Source organism: Eptatretus burgeri, chromosome 1, assembly GCF_056783735.1.
Source record: "Eptatretus burgeri isolate ZD-2024b chromosome 1, Ebu_testis_v1, whole genome shotgun sequence".
NCBI lineage: Eukaryota > Metazoa > Chordata > Myxini > Myxiniformes > Myxinidae > Eptatretus > Eptatretus burgeri.
The window spans coordinates 133,556,865-133,584,807 of NC_140961.1; the positions used below are offsets into that span (position 1 = coordinate 133,556,865).

General features: G+C 46.9%; 1 protein-coding gene across 4 annotated transcripts in view; it reads left to right on the plus strand.

Annotated features, from left to right (window-relative positions):
- SAPCD2 (suppressor APC domain containing 2) overlaps positions 1–27,943 on the plus strand; it is a 51,189-nt gene that overhangs the window by 18,229 nt on the left and 5,017 nt on the right. For all 4 annotated transcript variants that reach the window (XM_085899012.1, XM_085899005.1, XM_085898993.1 and 1 more), the window contains 3 exons: positions 9,257–9,361; positions 9,514–9,609; positions 9,710–9,802. In XM_085899012.1, the coding sequence (XP_085755138.1) occupies positions 9,257–9,361; positions 9,514–9,609; positions 9,710–9,802 (294 nt within the window). The remainder of the gene's footprint in view (positions 1–9,256; positions 9,362–9,513; positions 9,610–9,709; positions 9,803–27,943) is intronic.

Genomic DNA, 27,943 nt, shown 5'->3' on the forward strand with positions numbered 1-27,943 from the left:
GAGAGGGTGTTTGAGGAGGTCATACACAAGGAGGAAAGGAGGAAGAACACAAAAACGAGTAACGATGGCTGGAGAGCAACAGAATGGGAGGGAATCTGCATGTGGAGAAAAGATATGGGTGAGTGCATGAGGTAGTGAGTAGGAGCACATTTGAAAGAATGAAGTGAGGAGGACGAGACAACGGACTCAGATAGACTATTTCACTGTCGGGAGAATAGGCGGACAAATTAATTTGTGCTGCACCCGAACCGAGTTCCTCAACTCAAACTCGGAAAGTTGCCTTTCTGAGCCGAGTTTGAGTGGGGCCGGGTTTGGATCTCAACTCAGAAAATAACTCGGATATTTTCCTGTCACATGAAACGAAGTAATTTCAGTATTTTGAAAGTGTGTGCAGTGAAAGTCTGAATCGGAAGTGCTATAGAATGGTCATGTTGCTTCTCTTTGTGAAGTTGAAAGCAAAATGTTACAGTCATCGAACACTATGCCTGGTGTTGGTGCAGTGGTTAGGGCAGCGGCTTGGGATCCAAAAGGTCCTGAGTTCAAGCCCCGTTGGGCCACTGAATTAATACACCAGGGGGTTGACTCAGCCTGTCATCCTTCCGAGGTCGGCGTAAATGAGTACCAGTGTACTGGGCCGGTGTATACCCCGGTTAAAAAATAGGTGTACCATATCCCTGTGTCGTTAGAGGCGACCAGGGTTGCGTCAGGAAGGGCATCCGGCGTAAAACATGTGCCAAATCACTATGCGGATCATACGGATGATCCGCTGTGGCGACCCCTAACGGGAGCAGCCGAAAGAAGGAGGGGTTGACTCTCAGCCTGTCATCCTTCCGAGGTCGGCAAAATGAGTACCAGTGTGTACTGGTAAAGGGGCACTGCATCAGCGACACCGTCGCGCTTCCAAGAAATGATAGCTACCCTGGCAGCTAAGCTGCCACACGCAAGAAGAAGAAGAAGAAAAAGAAGATCGAACATTAAGTCTGCAACTGTTAACTGAAAAGCTCTGTTAGCCGTGGGGAGGGGAGTTTGGGGGGCATGCTTCGTTGTCAAGCAGCTCGCTTACCGTTCCTCTTGTGACAACAAATTTCTTGTGTTGGCAGTGGCTACAGAGAGTTGTAAGATGGAAAGAAAAAGAAAGAAACAAAGAGTCAGAAGGAGGAGCCCCCAACAAGCTCATCTATAGACCTGCCATTGTGCATTTTGGGGATGGGGTTTTGCATATTTGTAGTCTTTAAAGAATATGAATAAAAATAGTTACAATTAAAGTATGTAATGCACATCTATCTATAATTCCAGCAATCTGTCTGTGTGTCTGGGTGTCTGTGACCGCTGTTTCCCACAACCGCTGGTCCGATCTAATTGAAACTTGCCAGGTATATTGCTGGGGCCCTGTGGATGTGCCTTTTCAAGGTTTGATATTAATCGGACAAGTGGTTCCCAAGTTATGGCCAGTTATTTACCAATGAAAGGACACGTTGCTGCGTAGGCCGGTGCGCGCCCGGCCGACGATGACGTCACGTGCTGTGCCGGTTACAATGGGGATCGGTGCCTTCGTTACCGTGGCGTAGGAGTGGCAATGATCAATGGCAGCGAATGTCATGGCAAGCAAAGACACGGAGGTAAACTTGATTTTAATTTGGCTTTTAATTAACTCTGTGTATGCAAGCATCACAGCAGTTGTTACTCAAACACAAGCGATAATTCGTGCAATGCATGTGAACATTCCGTACGGGCACGCACCACTTCTGGATAGTGATGACTTACTGTATTCTAATAATTTCTCGATTTCTTATGCGCATTTATAGACAAACACAATGCCCCAATCCAGTCGTCGTTTACGAGAGCGAAGGAACGGCCTGTGTGGTTGTTTGAAAGTTTTTTTGGGGGGGGCAGGGGGGTTTGCACATATGGCCACGCGAGAGTGGAGGAACGGCCTGTGTGGTTGTTGTTTCTGGCATGCGGTTTGAAAGCTTTTTTTTTTTTTTTTTTTTTTTTTTTTTTTTTTTTTGCACGTACGGGCACGTACTAGTTTCAATAATATTATGAGTTGACATAACAGGGGTATGCTTTTGAATATTTCATTGGTTGTGCTATAATTTTGAATCTAACTACGGCAGACATTTTTGCTAACATATGGAAGCACTTCTCCTATCACTTTCTCCGCTTATCAAGTGGCTTGCAAAGCGGTTGATATTGAATGGCTGGCTTTGTAAGCCAGAGCAAGCTGCCTGTGGCTTTGAAAGCCATAACTCCACAGAAAGCAAGGTTTACTGACGAAACATACCCTGGGGTCTCACGGTGCAGCTAGCTCTGGGTTAACTCGATCAGCTGTGGTTGTTACCCCGCACGCGTGAAGTGAAAAGTGGGGTTAAGCAATTGGTGCATGTTTGTCCGTCTGTCTTATCAGTTTATGATCGTCCATTTATGTTCCAGGAACAGTTTCCTAAAATTGAATGTTACATTTTGAACACAAATCGGAACCTGAATAGAAAGGCAAGTATTTCGTTTTACACTACTTTGTCTCTGAATTTGACCCAATCACACATGCACAGAGAGGAGTTAGTTAATATTTTTACTCCGTCTGCCTGCCTGGCACTCAAACAAAATTGAAAATCATTTTCAAACAGGAAACGTATTGCTTTTAAGGACGTCATAATGGACACAAACGATAGGCATGAAGAACGAATGGAATGTGTTATATAGGGCGGTGTAATAGACGCTGTGGATTAACGATCATTAAAATCATTATTTTATTAAAATTGAAGTAACACTGTATGGGGTATCGTGTTCTATGAACTCTAATTGTTGTTGTTTCTGTGCTACTTCCGTGTCCTTTGAAAGGGTTTCTCCGTTGATAGAATAATAAATGTTTCCATTTGAACCGCTGCAGGAAGAAACAATTAGCACTCCTTCAAACTCTGAAATGGGCTTTTCAAGCAGGCAACTTCATGATTAAACAAACAAACTTTTGTTCCAAGTAAATTTATTATTCGTTTTTCAACCAAGTCAATGCATTATGAAACAATATTATAACCAAGTAAGCACCATAATCGGATTGAAAACGATGCTACCTTTCCAACAGAACCGTTTTTAGCTCACCAGGATTTTAGTCCGGTGTGCTTATGTAATTGAGCAGTGTCCGTGAGTCAGTCAGTCCGTAACCACTTTTTATTTTTTTTTAATGTCTTTTTTTAATACAATATCAAGGCTCATGTAAGAACTAACACATCTCTATTATAATACCAAGCTTGCACACTAAAAACTCGGCTCGCCGTCACACGATCCCTATGAAATTGCTGTGGCACTTAGCGGACATGCCGACAATGTTTGGGAAGTCTTGGCGTTCCATAGTACCACCGTGTACGGTCTGTCGTCTGCTACCAGCTATGAAAACTTTGTACGTGGTCAGGAGCTCAGGTGTGCCAAGAAAGGACTTTGCACGACGAAGAATGCCCAATCGGCGACTGTCTTTGGAGGCCAGCTCCAAAGGGGGGGGGGGGTGTTCCAGACGGTCCTTTCGAAGAGACATAGTGAGAGTGTGAGGTTTGTCAGGATTGAAAGACGTTCTACGTGTTGGACCAGTTTGTGATTTTATCCAGATCTGCAGAGAGTGAAGAGGCTGCTGCTTGTTGACCTGAGGGATGACATATGGTTCGGCAGAGGGTGGAGTCCTCAGCAAAGATTTTTCGCTTGAACCAAACAAGAGGACTTCAGTTATTTTTGCTTTTTGCACTTCAGTCATTTTCGCTTGAACCAAACACATGATTTTGATAAAACTTGGCCACAAGCTTCATATCTGATGCCGAGCGAAGGTGCATTGACCGCATCAAAGTTTGTGCTCATTAAATCCTGAAGCACATCAAAATCTGCTGTCCGTCCATCCACAAATACTTGCAACTTCTTCTCTGAAACTACACACATTATTTCGATGAAACTTGACCACAACCTGCATCACCCGTGACATACCAAAATTTGTTCAAACGATTAAAAAAAAAAAAATCTGGGTCTAAGGGGGCTTGAGTAATTGTTGCTCTTGATCCAGTCAAGTTTCAGGACGTGTGGTACTAGTTAGCTCGCCTGTTCGAAGAACAAAGAGCTATAGCGATACCCCCGGCGTGAGCGTGAGCATGAAAATGTTAAATTTTTTGAATTACGGCAAAACTCCTCGACGGATTTCGATTAAACTTGGTGTCGGGGGGGGGGGGGGTTAGGTATGGTCCAAGGATCATGCCATTAGATTTTGGACTTGGTCCCCCCCCCAAAAAAAAATTGTTAGAGAATTTTTTTTTGGCATTTCTACATGTTTTAAGTGATTTCCAACTGCCCCGCCAAAAAAAATTGTTGGAGGAAAAAAAAATTTTTTGCAACTTTTTTTTCAACAAAATTTCGATTTCTTTTTTTGCATTTCTACATGTTTTAAGTGATTAGGATTTCGACGAAACTTTGTGGGGGGGTTAGGGTTAGATATGGTCCAAGGATCATGCCATTAGATTTTGGACTTTATCCCCCCCCCCCAAAAAAAAATTTAGAGAAATTTTTTTTTTTTTTTTTTTGCATTTCTACATGTTTAAAGTGATTTCTAACCCCCCCACCCCCAAAAAAAATTGTTAGAGAATTATAAAAAATATTAATTATTAGACATCTTTTAAAAACGATAAATGTATAAACAGGCGAGCGTTGGGTGGCTTTGACACCAACTCTGGTTTTATGATTCCACTACAGCAGAAACCCTTTAGAATGATGACTGATGGAGAAACTCAGCTCCTTTTATTGATTGCGAGCTGCTTGGTAACGGAACACCCCCCTTTAATTTCCAGATTGTCAGATGAAAGGAATGGAAATAAACTTTGTACTATCAAGTAACTAATTAATTGCTGTCATTTCCTGCTTGGACATTGTTGTATTTTATTGCAAGTAGTGCTATGACCAGCTGTCAAGGAAGCTTCGATTGAGGCCTGTACCCCCATGCGATTGATTTACGTATACACGATTCTAGCTTTTCCAAGATCCTTGATTTTGTTTTTTTTTTCCTAAAATTTCAATAAACAAGACGTTTTGCAAACTTATTCGAGTTTCAAGCTGATCCAGAACCAAAATTACCCAGCTGCATCCGAACCGAGTTTTTGCAACTGAATCCCAGAACTAGAATGAATGCAGCTGGGCAACCAACCTGGAATTTTGGAAGGTGAGTAGGAGAGAGTTTCTGGAGGATCGCCTATGACCTCGTAGTTTGAGTAGGGGAGAGGGCAGGAGTAGCAAAGCCAGATGTAAGCTTTTATATACAGTAATATAGAGGCCACCATACTTTCCACTGGGCGAAGAGTGACGTCCTTCGGAATCTGCCTCCTGCCTTGAGATATAAATCATGTAATGGGGAGCTATACTCCATGGAGCTCTGTGTGAGAGCTTTTTTACAACACCGCGATGAGCTCGGTGCGGCTCAGGCATGTGGTGGTACAGCTCTACGTAGAATACTCAGATGGTGACTGACCTTTGATGCTTGGTGATATCATCCTCCCCTGGAAGGTTATGGCAGATAGTGAGGCCAAGGAATTCCAAGAACTGCACCTTTTCTTGTGGCTGTCCAGGGAAGAATTGGATAGTTTAATTGCAGATCCTTAGACAGTGACAGAGTGTGAGAGAGTGTGATTTTTCTGCATTGAACGTCATGTTCCAAGTGGTTCTGACAAAAGGGATTCAGTAATGGCCAACCTTTCACAAGTGTCATGTAATATACTGTATTGTTATGCACAGAGTGGAGTTATCAGTAAAATGGTAGTTGTTTTTTTTTTTTTTTTTTTTTTTTTTTTTTTTTTTTTCCAAGAGGATCAGATAGATCATTGATATAGGAGAGTAATGGAGGTTTTAAAATTCTTCCTTAAGGAATCCCAGCTTGAAGGGAAAGATTATGAGAAAGGAAACCATCAAGAGCCATCCAATGTTTCTGCTCCTAGAGGAAATCAGACAACCACTTAAGCAGAGGGCCCTGAATAACAAAGGAAGGCAACTTAGAAATCAAGGCGAGATGCCGATTGTATCAAAGTCTCGAGAGATGGCCCTAAGAAGCTCTTGCGGTTCAGGGTGTCCATCCACTGATGTTTCAGAAGGAGTAGCAAATCTAAAGTGGAATGGTCAGGTTGGAATCCAAACTGGTTGTCGGAGATGAGCAAGTTAGATAAGAGCTAGTGCCTGAGATTGGATGCAATGATGCAGTCCATTTGTTTGCTTATGGTGGAGAGAAGGTTGAGAGGTCTGTAGTTAAGGGGATCAGTTTTGGAACCTTTCTTATGGATGGGAGTGATGTTTGCAACTTTCCAAGAAAGATATGAAAGAGAAGAGAGACAGTATTATCGGGCTGAAGCACATTTCCTGAGGATCGGAGTCCTTATGCCATCAGGACTGGTTGCGAAAGAGGTTTTGAGCAGGTGAGAAGGCCACATGCTATAAGGAACCTTCTGTAATGGTGAAAATGGTGGGTAATGGAAGGTTCACATTTGGGTCCTTGGTTCTTTGAGTGAAAACAGAGTTAAAGAGCTCTGCCTTTATGAGGGAAGGCATGGAAAGGGAATGTGAACCAGACACAGACCTGACCAGTTCTCACTTGGCTTTGGAGGATGGTGAGAGGCTGAAGAATTTGGATCTCAGGTGAGCCTAATGCTGGGCCCTGATTCTTCATCGGACTGATACACAAAATGGTTCTGAGCTATCCAGAGAGACTGCGGGTTGCCATTGGTAGGGTTTGCCTTCCAGGTGGAGCATGTGAGTTTTTTTTTGTGATTGCCTCACCACATACATCAATCAGTGTAACAGGGTCGAGATGATGGGGGGGGAAAAAAAAGTTGAATGTGGGATGGAATGAACTTAAGGGGGTATATTGATCTGTTGTCGAAGAAATTTCAGGAGCCGTCAATGTTAGGAGCTGATGTGATGATGGACCACTCTTGACTGGAGAGAGCGGATTTGAGGCTTGACCAATCAGCTTTTGTAAACTGCCATACACCTGTCGGTACCTTGAGGGTTCTCTAATAACTTCTAACAAGACACCCTCTTTGACCAACACATTGTCAGAAAAGCTGAGGAGAAAGAGGACAAGTTTAAGGAAAGGTCTGACATCACCAGGTCCTGCAACGAATCGTTGCCATTTGAGGATATGTGTTGGAAAAGAAACTGGCAAAGTCCAGTCGTTTAAAAATAATGACTTAGCTGCTCAGCTGTGTTCTGAAGTATGTGAACCAACACCAAGTGAACTACCATCGTGGAAATTAAAGTCTCCACAGATGAGAAAGATTGAGCAGGAGCGAGCAGAGAGCCAAGTGTCAATGTTTGCAGAGACAGCCTCGTATATGGAATCAGAGTTGCGATGGTGGACCACACAAAGAAACACTACATTACGGAGAGGAACACAAAGCTAAATGTACTGCATTATGGGTGACCCGTGAGGGGCATGGGTTGTGGGAGAGGAACTAACACACATAGCGACACCACCACCAGTGCAGGAATCAGGCGCAGAAGAGCACGGGAGTATCCAGGGTGTCTGTCGAGAGTGGGTCTCCTTCTATCCAAATGGCTATATGATGTTTTATTCCATATATGCAACACTTTAAATCCAGCCACATTCTTTTTCACCAATCTGTGCTGTGACCTATTGAGCATGCAGTTTGACAGAAATGGGAGCCGATGCACATACTTGTACTAATATGTTTATCGCTACAGATCTTTGCAGTTTATGAGAATGAAACTTGGTGATATCATGAATAGAGACATTTTCTACCCTTTGAATTACATTCAAGGATGATATTTTCAGTACTTTTCCTGTATTCACCAATTTAATTCGGTACACATCGGCTGGCTTTCGGCTCCAGCAAAATGCAGAGTATTATGACCGTGATTCAGCACATCGAAAGGGCAGCTTTGGACAGCATAAGAGAGGAAAATCTGCAATTCCACTGGCAATCTAGTTATGTTCGCTTGGAGGCAGGGATCAGAAAATAGGGAACAATATCTTTGTATTGAGTGCATTAGGGGATTTGTACGAGACAGAATCAAGAAAATGACAAAACTTTATCGGAATAAATCGCGACACTGCGTTTTAAATCAAAGAGTATGAACGAACGAAAAAATACATGACACTAATACCAAAACAGAGATGAAAACCGGATTTTCCAAACCAATGTCATCATTAGTTGTACACGTTTGTGGGGCATCATAGATGGGATGAACGGCGTCACGTGATGAGGACCTGTCAGATACGGCAAATGATGCTATGGATGGATATCTACCATTCATGCATTGACAGTGGTTATATGATGGTGGTCCAGAATCCTAGTGTTCAACATGAACGCAATCAGTTAGCAGTATAGACAAATCGTTTGAGTTTTTTTTTCACGACAACATGTATGGCCATACTCTTACTGCTGAGTTCGCCTCCAGATTTTGAGTCTTGTATTCTCTGCTTTTGAATATCTTGGTGCTTCCATGCAAAGATGTGTAGCCTCATGGTGTAGAACTTTCGCAGCAGGATGGAATAGGACCATCGAGAGTGAGGTCATCAGCTTGTTCAACTAGTTTCACTAATAATTTTACTCTTTTTCAGCTGGCCTTCAACCTCTCTGAAGTAACGCTCTCCAGCAATGAAAAGTTTCATTCCTATGTCTGAGCAATGGGTGAGACAGCCTTCATTGTATTCCTTGAGCCAGGTCAGAGCTGTTGAAATGGGGAGCAACATGGTGCCTTGAAACCACATGACCTGCCATCAGCCAATCACAATGCTCCATGGAAAGAAAACAAGATGGCCAGACTCTCTTTACATGCTGCACTGACCTCACCTCCCCTACCCCCCAGGATTTTTTTGAATAAATTTGACCTTTTAAAGATCAGTGGTAGTTCCAGCACCTTGATTTTTGTACATTCTTAATACATGATGGAGTGAGTTTGTTTTTATCCAAAAAATGTTCCTTTATTTGGCAATCAGTTGGAGGTTGAACATTGGATTGGCTGCACTATCAATCCCGGCACCGCGTTCGCATGAGCGTTTGATGCTCCAATGTAGCCACCTGAGGTTTTTCAGATGTGAATGAAAGGCCAAAGTTTAAAATAAACCTTTTTGGCCAGGTAGAAGCCATTGAAGGTAAAGAGCTTGACAATGAAAGATCGATGAGAGGTGATGCCCTCACTGGGTTTATCATGTACTTCTACATCTTGTTTCTCTTGTTTTCTGACCCAGTTAGTCCTATTACTTTATTCTTTGTTGTTGTAGATCGACCAGGAGCAGGACCTCTTCCTGCAGGGTCTGCAGGCGGTGGAGAGAGCACACAGTTGGCTGTGTCAACAGGCTGGCAATGAAGGAGCACAACGGTCTCAAGTCAGATACTTTAAATAGATTATTCAGGACGCATTCTCATCCATACACACAGTCTGCTCTTAACTCTTAAACATTCCACTTTATCTAAAACAATCATCACACAAGTGGTGCGTTGGTGCTCACATTGAACTTGGAGTATTTGTGTTCACCAGGGAGGTGCCGAGGACGTTTGCAGGAACAGGACTCGAGCGTTTAAGGTTAAGGAAGCCGTGAAGCGTCTGTTGGTGGAGATACAGCTGCTCTTGCCGGTGAGGAACAGTGTACCCCTTGGTGCCACCATTATGCACAGAGCATCAATGGCACAATCTTGTAAGGTCAACCTCTCACCTGATGGTGTTCCTCTTGTAGGCCAGCTGCTCTGAGAACAAAACGGAAGGCTCGCTGGCCTGTTCCTCTCGACCCACACGGCTGTTGCGAGAGCAGAACCGGATGCTCTCACAGGTGGGTTGAGGTCGTTATAGAGTCAAGTTGATGAATGGTTGTCCACATGTTATTCAAAGCATTGTGGACGATTTGCTAAATCCGGTTACTAGCTTTTCCATTAGAACAGAATCCTCGAGGTATTTTGGGGGCAAAAGTTGGCAAACACTTTTACGAACATAATATCAGTATTCTCAAACTGTTTGTGGTGTGTGCCAGGCTCTATTTAAACCTTTAGATACTCAAATATTGAATTTGAAATATGACATTTTGGGATCACACAGGAAATGCATACTTAATCCTTCTATTGAGGGTGGAGGGGGTACCCAATGGCTCTGATCTTAAATTAGCATGGTCCATGTGTTCGCATCGGTTAGAATATTTTCTGTAATTAGGGACCTGTTAGAGTGAAGTTGTTCTGTTTTTTTGTACACTGTGAGGGGCGGTATAGCTGATATAGGGAATCGATAGGAAAGTGCAAATCATATGTGGCCCATCTGTAAGACCAGACAAGGCACTAGGTGAGGTAAGGAGAGGGATGCACTTGGATGTGTCAGCAATATATGTGCGAGCTGATAAACCTCCATCGAGGCCCGGAAGGAGTCGGAGTCCAGCGTGGTCTGGGAGAGGGTACTGCATTCTCCAGTTGTGCGCAGTCTCCATTAAATCAGCCATTCGCAAAGCACATCTTTTCAGGATGGTGGAACCGCGTGAGCAACCCAGTTAATGTGACAATAGAAACCAAACCTTTAATCGATATTTCACAATATAGCTTTTTTGTGTATATGTAACATAGAAAGTCAAAAGAAGAATCCCCCAAATTCCCAAAAGGAACCTTTAATTTATATATTGAAAATTATGTTCATCTATATACATATTTTCAAGTTTTTGTGTGTTTGGCCGTTATTCTTTCTCAACCGAAACGCAGCATCGAGAGGACTCAGGTTTTGCATGTTGGTGTCTCAAAATCTGAGCAAGGTTTTAAGCTACCACATGTTGACCTTGACATCCATTTTGAGACCATCAAAGGCCACGATAAAGTGTATATTGGGAGTGGGCGAAGGCAGTGCTGCTGCTGGTCTGCAGTCAAAAGGTAACTACCAGAAGGCCAATAACTCCCCAGCTTTTCAACGTCAAACGCATCCCGAAACCATCGCTGGAAAAAGCTCACCCAGCCAGGAATTGCCGGCTCACCCCTGCTTGTCAAAAACATAATTATTTATATATATATATTATATATATATATATAGCCGGGGGTCGGGTGGGAAGACCACTGTGGGCGGGGTGGGGGGGGGCTATCTCGGGTTCCCATCAGACTCCCCGGAATCGCAGGCTGTCACACACTGATAACTCCGTGATACGGAGGGTCGCGAACCGACCGTGAACGCCAATAACTCAACCACGTGACTTAGGGTCCTCCGTCTGATATCGGTTACCTAAAAATAATCACGTGACCTAATTACCGGGGGACACGCCCTCGGTACGCCTTGTCCGAACCGGATCACCTTACCGGATCAGATGCAGCCGAGCGACACTACCAAGGAATGTACCGGTTAAAAGAACAGATTGTTGGGAAGAAAGTCCCGGCTCGGCGAGGATACGGACCATGCTGGATCAATGAAAGAAAGACAAAAACGAGCTGGGAACATTTCTACATAAGCATTCATTACAGGCAGGTGAGGAAAAAATGTCACAGTGAATAGATTTATTGTGGTGTGTAAGCAGGGATAGAAAGAAATGTGTGGTGCGACAACAAAACAAGGAACTTACCAAAGCAGACACAGAGCAGACTTATCCATGGTGCCATGACACACACACACACATGCACATGCACACTCCGATGAAGAGGAGATAATGAGCAAAAAGGAGATGAGATGAGGCCAACGGCTCGTAATACCTTGCATGATTGACCGATCCCGCCACGTTTTGGTGGATTCTCCACTGAACGATCCCTCCTTGATAGTTGGCGCATTGTCTCCTGCTTGGCTACAGTGCCGGCAAAGCGTCTGTGCTGATCCAGAGAATGGGCACGACCATCAGGTGTGGAGGGTGGGGGGGACTTTAGGTGGAGCCAGCAGCGAGTGGGTGGAGGAGGTGGAGTCGAGAGCGAGTGGGTGGAGTGGCATCAACCGGCAGAGTCAGGCAGGTGGGTGGAGCCAGTGGCGAGTAATGTGTAGAAGAAGAAGACGGCGTGAAGCAGGCGGACGCAGAGACTGATCCAAGGCCAGGCAAGGAAGATGAGGATGACCACGACGACGAATGGACGGCTTCGCGATCCATCATTTATCGGCCCTGCGGTGCAGGGCAGGGCACCACCCCGAAGCGATGCATAGTCACCCAAATTGGGCATTCCCATTGGGCTCCGGCCACCACACGACCCGGCCGCCATGGCCAGAAGCGGCCTCATTGGTGCATCCGGTGAGTCCTCTCCAAGCTGTGGAATCGTCTCGCTCCGAACCGCGTGATATGAATCGCCTTGCACCAAACTCGCGGGCCATGCTCCGGCAACTGGCCGAGGGCCGCGCCGGTCCTGCATGCCCTCCTGGGCACCCCTGGCACGCTGCGGTTGGCTCAGATAAATGCGCTTGTCCCGTCCGTACTCCATGCAGCCCGAGCGATCCAGGCCGTACAGCATGCCTCTACTTGGTGGCAGCTGCATTGAGGCAGAGGTGCGGGAGGATGTCTGCTATCTGCGGGAGACATTGGTGACTGCAGTGACAAGCGAGAATCGACGGTAAGACGGCGTTGTGAACCAACGCACAGACCCGAACAAAGATGTGCATCATGCACGTCCCATACAATGCGATGGTAAGATGCCATTGTAATTAGCACGCAGACCCGAATGAAGAAGTGCGCTATTCGTGCCCCATACTGTACGATGATAAATTATCACGGGGCTGCGCATGGGTCCGTCATTGTGCATGTGGTTATCTATCACAGTGGTTATCTTCACAGGTGGCTGTCTGCGTGGTGCCTGTCCAGATCTGTCTCATGGATTGAAGGAAAGGATTGGATATAATTATTAGATGCAGAAATGGGTTGAAAAGAATGCACCGCATCCATTCCATACGCCGTTGGGCTTTTATTGTTTGCTTCTACTATTCCCTTTGACGCCGTATCTTGCAACGGAGGATTTTTCCATCGTGTGGTTGAAGCTTCTTTTGTTGGCCTCTGCGAAGACGCATTCTTATAGTGAAGGGGTGTTGCTGCGGTTTTCACAGGCGGCCGTCTCGGTGTGGCGCCTGCTTTGATTTATTTCAGGAATAAGAGGAAAAGAGTTGCAATGAAGATGGAAATATAATCAGACCTAACTATGAGATCCACACAATGCACTTCGTGTCGTTTGACCTATTAGACATGAGCGAAAGGTCGAAATGTATATGTATATGTATATGTATATGTATATGTATATGTATATGTATATGTATATATATATATTGTTGCGAATTCGCGCCCGCCGGCGTGCGAACGGCCACGTAACTCGAATCGCGGCATGTCGCCCAGCGGACAGACAATTCTGTCGTGACCCTCTCAGACTAACGCCGGGAGCTAGTCACGGGTGGGCCTTTCGGCCTCACCATGATCGTGCCAATCGACCCCCCCGCGTGGGATAGGGTTGTTCGCCAAACTCGACCTACCTAAGTACCCCCGCGGAGGGTAGACCGGGCGATCGCACCTCACCGCACGTCGACTCCGGAAAACGGGCCACTTAAGCGACCCGTTCCGTACTATCGGGATAACCGAGCGGCGTTATCGTCGGCCTCGACGGTTCCGATTAATTATCGGGCGTATTAAGCCCACTACCAACCCTTTACGTGAAGCAAGAAGGAGATTCAATTAAAGAAAAGACGAAGCGAAACGGGAAAACAGTTCAACATGATGCACATTTATTCCGCGGCACACGGAAAGCACACATATACAGTAATAGCAATTATGCAGAAAAAGCAGATGCAACAAAAGAAACACAACAATGCAGATCTACAACCGACTACGCGTACACACAGCAACACTTGCACAGTTTTACTTCACCAGACTGGCGCCACACACACACACGATTACACAGAAACAAAAGAAAAGGGCCACCCTCAAAGACAAGGGGGCAAACCGGGCCTGTGGGCCAATATTTGCGCGGGACCTGAAAGAGCGGTCAGGTCCGCGAGACCGGGTGGATCCTACCCGTGTCTTTGTGATGAGCCGCAACTGTGGCAGCGCGGCGGTGCCCCGACTTCCTGCTCCTTCGCGGGGTTCGTTGGCACTGCTTGGAGTGGGGTGGGAACGGGGCCCCCTTTTCGCACTATCTCAGCGTGGGGGAAAAGGGGGGGGGAATTGTTGATGCTCTGGGGAAAGAGGATAGCTGGCTTGCTTGGGTCCCGTGACGAGCGATTCCACCACGACCTCGTCGCCGACCGCCATCTTCCTTGCCTCAGACCCGAGCTCTTCGGTCTCTTCCCCAATTCTCCTCAGCCGACTGCAGCAAACCACCTGTACGCCCTCGCCTCCCGACTCCACTCTGCGCTCCAACCCGACTCTGCCCCAAAACTCTCTTCGCCCTTCCAAGGCCGACTCCCCGCTCCTCCAAGGCCGACTCCGCCCAAACCGACTCGACCCAAACCGACTATGCCGCCGCCACACTCTGCCGCTGCCACACTCTGCTCTCCAAAACTGACTCTACTCTCAAACCGACTCAACCCGACCCAGATTCGCCCCGCGCTCGGCACTTTATAGGCCGGCAGGAGAACCCATATGCAAATTTCTGGATCAGAACGAGCTCGGGGGTGGAGCCACGCTCACCCATTGGACGGAGAAAAAGGGGCGTGAGTCTCCCCTGATCCTAGAATTTGCATATCTCGATTCGACTCCGATGCGCCTGGAGGCGGGGCCAAACCGCCCCGCGCTTGCTGATTGGACGGATCAGAAGTGGGCGTGTAGCATTCCTGATCCAAATTCTCCTCGGAAAGGCCGCATTTTGCACTCGCGGCTCGGCGCGCGTCCCGTACGAGCCCAGGACAGCCTGACGCTCCGTGCTCACAGGTGGTGCGGGAATGGCCGCAGAAGGAGAGAGGTGAAGGTGGTGGAGGGTAATGGTGGTGGTTTATGGCCATGGCGACGTTTGGAATGGCGGTGATGCGATGTTTGTGGGAGCGAGTTGTGAAGGTGAAGATCGTGGCTGTTGGCGTTGTTGTTGTTGTGAAGCGGCGTTGTGGTTGGTGGTTATTGTGTGATGGCGGTTGAGACGTGGTTGGTTGCAAATAAAGAAACAGAATCTCAAAGGCTATCTCAAAGGGTCACAGCCCGAATGAATCACATTTATTCCCTCTAAACAACGGGTTTGGGCTAACTACACATGAACTTCCAGAGATATCTCGCCTACGGGACCTGAATGGTGGTTTGCGAATTTCCACAACCGTAACAATATATGCACATATATATATATATATATATATATATATATATATATATATATATATATATATATATATATATATATATATATATATATATATATATTGTTGTGGTTACCAAATTCGCAAACCACCATTCAGGTCCCTTAGGTGAGATATCTCGGTAAGTACATGTGTAGTTAGGCCCAAACCCGTTGTCTAGTGGGAATACATGTCATTTATGCGTGCTGCGACTCTTCAGGATAGCCGTTTTTCTTTACTATCTTTATTTTGGACCAACCGCCATTGTTACAACCACAACATCAACCACCCACCGCGGCGCCGCTTCACGTCACACCTCGCAACCGTCGCATCGCCACCGTTCTTGCGCCGCTTGTGGGTACCGGTGTTGGACTCGTGCAGGGCGCGCGCCGAACAGCGTGTACAAAACCACGGATTTTCCACTTCAAAAACGGATCAAAAACGACACACGCCCACTTTTGTTCCGTCCAATCGGTGAGCGAGGGGCGATTTGGCCCCGCCCCCAGGGCGTTGGAGGGCGATCGATATATGCAAATTTATGGATCAAAAAGCATTCACGCCCACTTTTTCTCGGGCCAATGGGGAGCGAGGTGAAAGGTCGAAGGGAGGGGGTCAAAGATGAGAGAGCGAAGCCACGGGGCTGATATAAGCGACCGCGTTCGTCAGTCAAGTAAATAGAGAGTTAAGACTTCGCAGTCGTTGGAGTTGGGAAGAAGAAGCAAGAAGGAGTTGGTCGTCGTCGTGTGCGTTGGAGTCGGAGCAAAAGGGGACGGAGCTGTGGAGAGGCGGCGAGGGCAGACGAGGGGGTGCTCGCGTCGTGCAGGGAGCTGCACACCAGGGAGGCCGACGGCGCGACCTGGCCGAGGTGGAGACGCTCGTCGCGGGACTCGAGGCAGAGTGGAAATCCTCTATACCCCGAGCATCAGCAACCCCCTCCTGTTTCCCCCCGCGCTGAGATAGTGCGACCAAGGGGGCCCCTTTCCCACCCCCTACCAGACACTGCCCGCGAGGCCCGCGGAGTTGAGGCACCATCGCCGCTCCGCGTCTCATCACCAGACGGGTAGGCCCGACCCGGTCTCGGCCTCAGGCCCGCCTCATCTTTGAGGGTGTTCTTTTCCTTTGCTTTGAGTGTGTGTGTTGTCGGCGCCGTCTGTGAAGTAAAATTGTATAAGTGTTGCCGTGTGCTCGCGTAATCGGTATTAGATCTGCATTGTCGCATTTGCTTTTTGTGTAAAATTGCATTGTGTTTCTTTTCCTTCTATGTGCTTTTGGTGGAATTGCATTGTGTTTCTTTTCTTTTCTATGTGCTTTTGGTGGAATTGTATATGTGCGCTTTCTGTTCATCGCGAATAAATGTGCTTTGTGTTGAACTGTTTCCCGCTTCGCTTCGTCATTTCTTTCATTGAATCCTCATCTTGCTTCACGTAAAGGGTTGGTAGTGGGCTGAATACACCCGATAATTAATCGAACCGTCGAGGTCGACGAATAACACCGCTCGGTTATCCCGATAGTACGGAACGGGTCGCTTAAGTGGCCCGTGTCCGAAGTCGACCTGCGGCGAGGTGCGATCGCCCGGTCTACCCTCCGTGTGGGTACTTAGGTAGGTCGAATTTGGCGAGCAACCCTATCCCACGCGGGGGCTGATTGGCTCGATCGCGGTGAGACCGAAAGGTCCACCCGTGACTGGTTCCCGGCGTTAGTCCGAGAGGGTCACGACTGGATTGTCCGTCCGGTGGGCGACGTGCCGTGATTCGAGTTACGTGGCCGTCCGCACGCCGGTGGGCGCGAATCCGTAACAATATATATATATATATATATATATATATATATATATATATATATATATATATATATATATATATATATATATATATATATATATATATATATATATATATACACACATCTTCTTCTTTCGGCTCGCTCCCGTGAGGGGTCGCCACAGCGTATCAACCGTCTCCATTTCGCTCTATCCTCCACATCTTCCATTGACACTCCAACCACCTGCATGTCCGCCCTCACCGTATCCATGAACCTCTTCTTTGGCCTTCCTCTTCTCCTCCTGCCTGGTGGCTCCATCTTCAACATCCTTCTCCTGATATACTCCGCTTCCCTCCTGTGCACATGTCCAAACCATCTCAATCTCGCCTCTCTCACTTTGTCTCCAAACCGTCCTACCTGCGCTGTCCCTCTAATATACTCATCCCTTATCCTGTCCATCCTCGTCACTCCCAACGAGAATCGTAGCATCTTTAACTCTGCCACCTCCAGCTCCGCTTCCTGTCTTTTTGTTGGTTCCACCGCCTCCAGACCATACAACATTGCTGGTCTCACTACCGTCTTATATACTTTCCCCTTCACTCTTGCAGCTACCTTTCTGTCACAAATCACTCCTGCAACTCTTCTCCACCCACTCCATCCTGCCTGCACTCTCTTCTTCACTTCTCTCCCACACTCTCCGTTACTTTGGACAGTTGATCCCAAGTATTTAAACCCATCCACCTTCCCCACCTCAACTCCTTGCAACCGCACCATACCACCACCCTCCCTCTCATTTACGCACATGTACTCCGTCTTACTCCGACTGACTATCATTCCCCTTCTCTCCAGTGCGTACCTCCACCTCTCGAGGCTCGCCTCAGCCTACTCCCTACTCTCCCGACAGATCATGATGTCATCCGCGAACATCATAGTCCATGGGGACTCCAGTCTGATCTCGTCCGTCAACCTGTCCATCACCATTGCAAACAGGAAAGGGCTCAGAGTCGATCCTTGGTGCAATCCCACTTTAACCTTAAACCGGTCCGTCATTCCGACCGCACACCTCACCGCTGTCACACTGTCCTCATACATATCCTGCACGATCCTCGCATACTTCTCCACCACTCCCGACTTCCTCATACAATGCCACAACTCCTCTCTTGGCACCCTATCATAAGGTTTCTCTAAATCCACAAACACACAATGTAACTCCTTCTGGCCTTCCCTATACTTCTCCATCAACATTCTCAAAGCAAACATCGCATCAGTGGTGCTCTTTCCTGGCATAAACCCATATTGCTGCTCACAGATCATCACCTCTCCTCTCAACCTCGCTTCCACTACTCTTTCCCACAACTTCATGGTGTGGCTTAACAACTTTATCCCTCTGTAATTTCCACAGCTCTGCACATCACCCTTATTCTTGAAAATCGGAACCAGTACACTTAATCTCTACTCCTCCGGCATCCTCTCACTTTCCAAGACTTTATTAAACAATCTGGTTAACAACCCCACTGCCATCTCTCCGAAGCACTTCCATCCCTCCCCTGGTATACCATATGCCTTTCCACTTTTCATCTTCTTCATAGCAGTCCTCACTTCATCCTTACTGATCCACCCCACTTCCAGATTCACTATCTCCACCTCTTCCAACCTTCTCTCTCTCTCTCTCTCATTTTCTTCATTCATCAGCTCCTCAAAGTACTCCATCCACCTTCTCAACACACTCTCCTCGCTCGTCAGCACATATCCATTTGCGTTCTTTATCACCCGAACCTGCAGCACATCCTTCCCAGCTCGGTCCCTCTGTCTTGCCAATCGGTATAAATCCTTTTCCCCTTCTTTTGTATCCAACTTCTCATACAGTTCGTCATATGCCTTTTCCATGGCCTTTGCCACCTCTCTTTTTGCCTTTCGCCGCCACTCCTTGTACTCCTGCCTACTTTCTTCATCTCTCTGACTATCCCACTTCTTTTTTGCCAACCGCTTCTTCCTTATGCTTTCCTTTACTTCCTCATTCCACCACCAAGTCTCCTTATCTTCCTTTCTCTGTCCAGATGTCACACCAAGTACCTTCCCAGCTATCTCCCTCACAACTTCTGCTGTCATTGCCCAATCATCCCACCCATCTTTACCACCATCTAACGCCTGTCTCACCTCCTCCCTAAATTTCACGCAACAGTCTTCCTCCTTCAGCTTCCACCAACTGGTCCTTGGTTCAGCCCTCTCTCTCTCTTCCTCAACCTCACCTCTAAAGTCATCCTACAGACCACCAATCAATGCTGTCGAGCTACTCTCCCCTGCCACCACCTTACAGTCACTAATCTCTTTCAGGTTGCATCTCCTGCTTAAGATATAATCCACCTGTGTGCACTTTCCTCCACTCTTGTATGTCACCCTGTGTTCCTCCTTCTTCTTGAAATATGTATTTACCACTGCCATTTCCATTCTTTTTGCAAACTCTACCACCATTTGCCCTTCCACATTTCTCTTGTTGAGACCGTACCTACCCATCACCTCCTCATCATCTTTATTCCCTTCCCCAACATGCCCATTGAAATCTGCTCCAATCACCACTCTTTCATCCTTGGATACACTCTCCACCACTTCATCTAACTCACTCCAGAAATCTTCTTTATACTCCATCTCACACCCCATATGCGGGGCATATGCACTGATGACATTCATCATCACCCCTTCAATTTCCAACTTCACACTCATCACTCGGTCAGACACTCTCCTCACCTCCAATACCCTCTTGACATAATCTTCCTTCAGGATTATCCCGACACCATTTCTCCTCCCATCCACACCATGGTAGAACAGTTTGAAACCACCTCCAATGCTCCAAGCCTTACTCCCCATCCACTTGGTCTCTTGTACACACAGTATGTCCACCTTTCTTCTCTCCATCATATCAGCCAACTCTCGCCCTTTGCCAGTCATCGTCCCAACATTCAGAGTTCCAACTCTCACCTGCACACTTCTACCCTTCCCCCTCTCCCACTGCCTCCGGACTTGCCTTCCCCGTCTCCTTCTCCTCCTTTTCCCAGCAGTAGCACAATTTCCACTGGTACCCTGCTGACCACCGGTACCGGTGGCGGTCGTTGGTAACCCGGGCCTCGACCGATCCGGTATGGAAATTCGTTTTGTTGTCCGCATAATGATTTGGCATAGGTTTTTACGCCGGATGCCCTTCCTGACGCAACCCTGGTCGACTCTTACGACACACAGGGATATGGTACACCTATTCTAACCGGGGCATACACCGGGCCCAGTACAACTGGTACTCTGGTGTGTATATATATATATATATATATATATATATATATATATATATATATATATATATATATATATATATATATATATATATATATATATATATATATATATATATATATATATATATGCATATACATATATATATATATATATATATATATATATATATATATATATATGCATATACATATATATATATATATATATATATATATATATATATGCATATACATATATATATATATATATATATATTGTTACGGCTGTGGAAATTCGCAGTAGATCAGTTATTCCGATAAGTTTTTGTTCAGTTAGATTTCCCCACTGTTGTTTAATGGGGATTATTCGTGTTCACAGGGCTGTGACCCTTTGAGATAGCCGTTTTTCTTTATCTATCGTTATATGAACCACACAACAATCACCACCATCTTCGTCACTACGTCCGCTTCCGAACGGCAAACAAAGGCGCCAAGGAAGGAACTGCGAGGACGCGTGGGTTTTCCCACCTATTTTCCCCGTGCTTGGTGTGAAGGGAAGGGGGCAGGGCAGCTCGCTGCCGATTGGTGGATGCACGGCGTGAAGCGGTCGGAGAGAGGGAACGCCCCTTTTCGGGAAGCTTCTCGAAGGGAGGCGGAGCCGAAAACGGGGTGGTGCGAAGGGCGGACCGCACGCGGAGCTTTCTTCTTCTGGTTCTTCTTGGTTGAACGCTTCGGCTTGGTCCATGAGCTCTCGTTGCTTGAGCTCTCTGTCTCCCTCTCTCGGTCCGGCGCTCGTGGTCCGGCGAGCGGCCTGTTGGTGGAGATGCGGACGGGAGGCGCAGCAGTGCCAGCTGACTGGTGGACTTGCGGGTCCGGACGAGGGGTGCCGGAGAGGGTTCGCCGGCCGCGTGGGAGGCCGGAACCAGGCGCATCATGCTGACGGTCGTGGAGGGGGGGACTCGATGGCCGCTGAAGGGAGGTCTTTTCCTTTTGTTTTTGAATGAATGTTGAGGCGCCGTCTATGAAGTAAACCTGCGTAAGTGACTGCCTGTACATTGCTAATAATTATAGTCAGTTGTATTGATTTCCTTGCTTGAAAATACGTGCATTACTGCCTTGCTTGTGTTGTGTGTGTGTGTGTGTGTGTGTGTGTGTGTGTGTGTGTGTGTGTGTGTGTGTGTGTGTGTGTGTGTGTGTGTGTCTGTGTGTCTGTGTGTGTGTGTGTGTGTGTGTGTGTGTGTGTGTGTGTGTGTGTGTGTGTGTAATATGTGCTTGCTTGAATAAATGTCCTTGTGTGCAATGTATCCCGTTCGTCGTGTCCTATTTCCCATTTGAAAGGCCATCTTGCATCGTGGAATGAGTAGTGGGTTTTGAACGCTCGGTAAAGAGAATCGGATCCGTCGAGGTTGGCGATAACACCGCTCGGTTATCACTGTAGTACGGAATGGACCGCTTAAGCGGTTCGTGTCTCAGGCCGACCTGCGGCGTGGTGCAGCCCCTCGGTAGGTTATCCACGCGAGTACTTAGGTATATCGACATTCGGCGATTCTCCCTTTCTCGCGCCGGTAGAATGCGGACTGGGCTGTGGTGAGGTTAAACCCCCACCCGTGACTGGTTCCTGGTGATAGTTCCAGGAGGGTCACGACTGAATTGTCCGTTCGGTGGGCGACGCGGCTGTTATTGGAGTTGCGCGGCCGATCGCAGGCCGGCGGGTGCGAATTCGTAAATATATATATATATATATATATATATATATATATATATATATATATATATATATATATATATATATATATATATATATATATATATATTGTTGGTGATTCGCGCCCGCCGCGTGCGAACGGCCACGTAACTCGAATCGCGGCACGTCGCCCACCGGACGGACAATCCAGTCATGACCCTCTCGGGACTAACGCCGGGAACCAGTCACGGGTGGACCTTCGGTCTCACCACGATCGTGCCAATCGGCCCCCGCGTGGGATAGGGTTGCTCGCCAAATTCGACCTACACTAAGTACCCACACGGAGGGTAGACCGGCGATCGCACCTCGCCGCAGGTCGACTTCGGACACGGGCCACTTTAAGCGACCCGTTCCGTACTATCGGGATAACCGAGCGGTGTTATTCGTCGGCCTCGACGGTTCGATTAATTATCGGGCGTTTTAGCCCACGACCAACCCTTTACGTGAAGCAAGATAGAGATTCAATGAAAGAAAAGACGAAGCGAAGCGGGAAAACAGTTCAACATGAAGCACATTTATTTCGCGATGAACGGAAAGCACACATATACAATTCCACCAAAAGCACGTGTAAAAGAAGAAGACAATGCAATATTACACAAAAAGCAAATGCAACAATGCAGATCTAACCGACTACCGGGCACACGGCAACACTTATACAATTTTACTTCACAGACGGCGCCGACAACACATATTCCCAAAGCAAAAGAAAAGAAACACCCTCCAGGATGAGGGGGGTAGACGGGCCTGGGGCCGAGACTGGGTCGGGCCTACCCGTCTGATGATGAGACGCGAAGTGGCGGTGGTGCCTCAACTCCGCGGGCCTCGCGGACAGTGTCTGGTAGGGGGTGGGAAAGGGGCCCCCTTTGTCGCACTATCTCAGCGCGGGGGGACACAGGAGGGGGTTGCTGATGCTCGGGGGAAGGAGGATATCACCCTGTCTCGGGTCCCGCGGCGAGCGTCTCCTCCTCGGTCGCGTTGCTGGCCTCTCCCTCTGCAGCTCCCGGCACCGACGCGAGCACCCCATCGTCCGCCTTCGCCGCCGTCACCTCTCCACAGCTCCGTCTACTCGCCCCTCCGTCTCCTCTCTTGGCTCGTCCCAACTCTCCACTCTTGACTTCTCCCACTTCTTTCAGCTCCACCGACGACTCTCTTGAACTCCGCACAACTCTCTTTACTGACGAACGCAGCCGTTTATATAAGCCCCGTGGCTTCGCTCTTTCACCCTTGACCCTCTGCCTCCGACCCTTCACCTCTCTAACTGGCTCCCCATTGGCCCGAGGAAAAGTGGGCGTGAATGCTTTTTGATCCATGTATTTGCATATAGCGACCTCACTCCAACGCCCTGGAGGCGGGGCCAAATCGCCCCTCACTCACCGATTGGACGGAACAAAAGTGGGCGTGAGTCGTTTTTGATCCGTTTTTCTTCGGAAAGTCTGTGATGTCTCTGAATACGCTGCTCGGTGCGCGCCCTGCACGAGTCCAGTATCGGTGCCCACGAGTGGCGCGATATGGTGTGGATGCGATGGTGGCGAGTTGTGACGGTAAAGGTCGTGGCGGTTGTGGTGAAGCGGCGTTGTGGTTGGTGGTTGTTGTGAAGCGGCGTTGTGGTTGTTGTGAAGCGGCGTTGTGGTTGGTGGTTGTTGTTGTGAAGCGGCGTTGTGGTTGGTGGTTGTTGTTGTGAAGCGGCGTTGTGGTTGGTGGTTGTTGTTAAGCGGCGTTGTGGTTGGTGGTTGTTGTTGTGAAGCAGCGTTGTGGTTGGTGGTTGTTGTGATGGCTGTTGAGACGTGGTTGGTGGTGGTCGTAATGGCGGGTGGTCCAAAATAAAGATAGTAAAAGAAAAACGGCTATCCTGAAGAGTCGCAGCCCGCATGAATGACATTTATTCCCTCTAGACAACGGGTTTGGGCCTAACTACACATATACTTACCGAGATATCTCACCTAAGGGACCTGAATGGTGGTTTGCGAATTTGGTCAACCACAACAATATATATATATATATATATATATATATATATATATATATATATATATATATATATATATATATATATATATATATATATATATATATATATATATATGAAATAACTGTCTGGGGACCACTGTATGATTGATGCCATTGCCTTTGAGGTATGCGGTTTTCAGAACCGTAACTATATATATTTCAATTTTCTTGCAACAGTTATCAGGAGAAATCTTGATGTTTAATACACTGACGATGTGTTTTGAGAACATAACTAAAATCTGGAAGTGTTTAAATTCCAAAGAAAGATGATTCTTTAAAAAGCAATAGATTTATCGAATGTGGAAAATATACTGTACGTTGGCAACTCCCATTTCACAAGAGAAGGGACATTACATGCAAGACTAATGGGCAGTATAGTATTATCTCCTGTGTATATCATAACAATTTTCAGCCTTGTCTGTACAGCCACAGATTGAACAGTATGGTGGACAAACTTTTCTGTTTCACACCATAAACTTCTGCACTTGGTAGTGTATATCTACACATGTGATTATTTCCCAACATGCCTTGACAACTGAAGGAAGTGGCACGAGGATTGGAAACAAATCGTTATTCTCCTACATCCATCCCATTGCACCTGGCAAAGGAACATCTTTCTGTTCAACAATAAGCTGGGTAGGTCTTGAGCACATCTTCATCGGGTTTTCATTTCCCTGTCAAATATGATATCTGGGCTCGCAAAATCACCTGCCCGATGTCGATTGGCAACCAAATTTTTCAGCACATTCATACCAACAACAATGAGGGTACACAAATTAGTGTATTAGATCATCTGAGTTGTGGATTTGTTTTGGTTCAGATGCTCTTGACTCTCAGTTCATTCACTGCCTCCTGTGAAAGGGAAAAGGGGTTCTCCTGCATGAACTGGATGAAAACTGCCCATAGAACCTGTTTTGTTGTAAGATACTTTGAATGATCTAATGCAGATCTCATTATGATTGTGAAGTTGATCAATATTCATCAGGCATCCATCCATCCATCGGGACTATACTTCAAATAATACCTCAAATATACTATACCTCAACGCTCTGTACAGAGCGTTGATGCTGCCAAAGCAGTCTCCTGGGCGATGGGGGACAATCCTAGACGGGTCGCCACTCTGACGCAGGATACTCGAGTGGCTCAATCGTCCCAAGACCTCTTAATTATCTTAATTTGTCGACTATTAATATATTGCAGAAACTATAAGTATATTTATATTCATATTTTGTCATGAAAGCAGATTGCACAAAATGGTAAAAAGAAAACTGCGTACGTAATTGCTGAAAACAAAGGTCAGACAAGGCTATAGAATATTGGTTTTCTCAGCCAAAGGGACTCGGCATCAAGACCACAAGTTCCTTGTAAGACAAAAACAAAGGTCTTACTCACTGCCCCCCTTCATGTCCTTGCCATCTACATCCCTGTCACGAGCCAATTTATATATCATCTTCATCCCTCCATCCTCTTCCAAATTTTTGTGCACCCCTTCTTTCATATCATTTCTCACCTTACCCACAGCTCTCCTTGCTGCTTTCTTCTTCTGCCCATACAGGTGCCGCTGCCCTGCATCTGGCTGCCTACCCCATATCCTTGATCTTCTCTATTTTCTTCCAAACCTCCTTATTTTCACCAACTGCCTTCACTACCTCCTCCGTCCACCATACCTGGTTTCTATCCCATGACGATGCACCCTTTCCTGACAGCCTTCCACACAAAACTTCTGCAATTCCCCTGAACGCCTCTCCGTACTTCTTACACTCCTCCAAACCTTCCGCCTCTTCGCTAAGTTGCTCATACCTGGCCCTCATCCTCTCCTTGTACTTTACTAGTGCGTGGCCGTACATGCGTAGCTGTACGTGCAAAAACGATAAAAAAAAAACTTTTAACAGCATGCCAGAAACAACAACCACACAGGCCATTCCTTCGCTCTCGCGTGCCCGTACGTGCGTGGCCGTACCTACAAAAATACAACAACTTTGAAACAACCACACAAGCCGTTCATTCACTCTCGTAAACGATGATTGGATTGGGGCATTGTGTTTATCTATAAATGCGCATAAGAAATCGAGAAATTATTAGAATACAGTAAGTCATCACTATCCGGAAGTCCGTACGTTGTAACCCGTAATGGGGAACGCAGCTGAGGATCTCCTCCCCAATGGCCACGCCTACGCAGCAATGTGTCCTGTCATTGGTAACTAAACGGTGCCGTTTCCCCCATCGGCCACGCCTACGCAGCAATGTGTCCGGTCATTGGTTTGGTCAATAAATGGCCATAACTTGGGAACCACTTGTCCGATTAATATCAATCCTTGAAAAGGCACATACTCAGGTCCCCAGCAATATACCTGGCAAGTTTCAATTAGATCGGACCAGTGGTCGTCGAGAAACAGCGGTTACAGACACACAGACAGAGATTGCTGGAATTATAGATGACATTTCCCCTCCCTAATAATCTTCCGACCCCTGCTCTTAACCTCCCTCCTTTTCTTCATCCATTCCACAAACACCACAGGCTTGTCCTGGTTGGTAACATGCTTTCCCACCACTGCCTTACAATCCTTAACCATCCACAGCTGTCGTTTCCTTGCTACTCACAAATCCAGTTCTCTTCTATGTTGTCCACTCCTATGGGTAATCTTGTGGCTTTCCTGCTTTTGAAAGAATGAACCAGCTATGGCCATCTCATTCCTCACCTCAAGCTCCACCAGCTCTTGAACCTCTTTATTCCTTGTTCCCCAACCAAATTTACCAAAACATTCCTCTTCACCCAGCTCCGCTACTCCCACATGCATGTTCAAGTCCCCCGCAATGTACAGCATCACCTCCAGCTCAAGCTTTCTCCTCATCCTCTCCAGTGCATCTCTGAATTCCTTTTTCTCTGCCTCAGTCCTTCCCATATACCAACATAACACACACCATTTGCCTTTGCACCACCAACCATGCCATAAGTATGGCAGAGCCAGTACCATCTTTATCAGTTTGGGACGCTCAGGTCATCAATCAGCAGCGCTTCCTGGGCTGACCTCCAGTACCCACGATCTGTTATCATAATTTTGTGTGTGCACACACACACACACACACGCACACACACACACACACACACACACACACACACACACACACACACACACACACACACACACACACACACACGCACACCACTGTCTCTCCACTGGCTCCCCACTCCCTCCTCTCCCTCCACACTCGACTCCTCTCCCCCACTCTCGAGGCACTCATCCCAACCCCCATCCCACTCACTCCCTCTTCTGTTCCTTATGTCCCAATCTCCCCACTCTCCTTAAAACATTAAATTTGTGCTTATTCACGTTGCACCAAGTAAATGCTTTTCACAAAAATCACTTAGTTCGACCTTTTTGTCCTGTTGCTTCCTGAGCCGTTCATTTTATAAGTACTTCTGAAGTAAAACTGGAGTTGTACTGCGTGGGGTATCGCGTGTTCAATGAACTCGAGTTTTAGACTGGGTTTGTATTGTATGATACCAGTTGCTGTACTTGTGCCCCAAAGTTCCACTTACCCTTTGTTTTCTTGTTATCTTTTCTTTGCTGTTGTAGCTTCAAGTGATTGTGCCACTTCAATGGGTCCTGCTGGTGAAGACCAAGTCGATTTGTAGTGTCTTTCAGCTTTTTCCTCATCAGTTGACTTTTAGTGTGCCCATCCCTTGTTGACTTGTTTCAAAAGCAATGGACAAAGGAAATATGTTATTTTTTTTTTCTTTTTTTCTCCTTTTTTTTCTTTTTTTTGTATGCACAGTCCAGGCTTGTAGAAGAGCTCGCACTAGTACAATGAATGGATGAGGATGCAACAGATCAAAAGGAATGGCAGAGAGAGAGAGTGCGAAAAACACCAACAGCAGAACCAAATGTCAAGACAGAGGAAGGCGGTCAAACAACGGGTGTGGGGAGGAATGGGGGGCAGGAAAGGATGCATGGCGTGGACA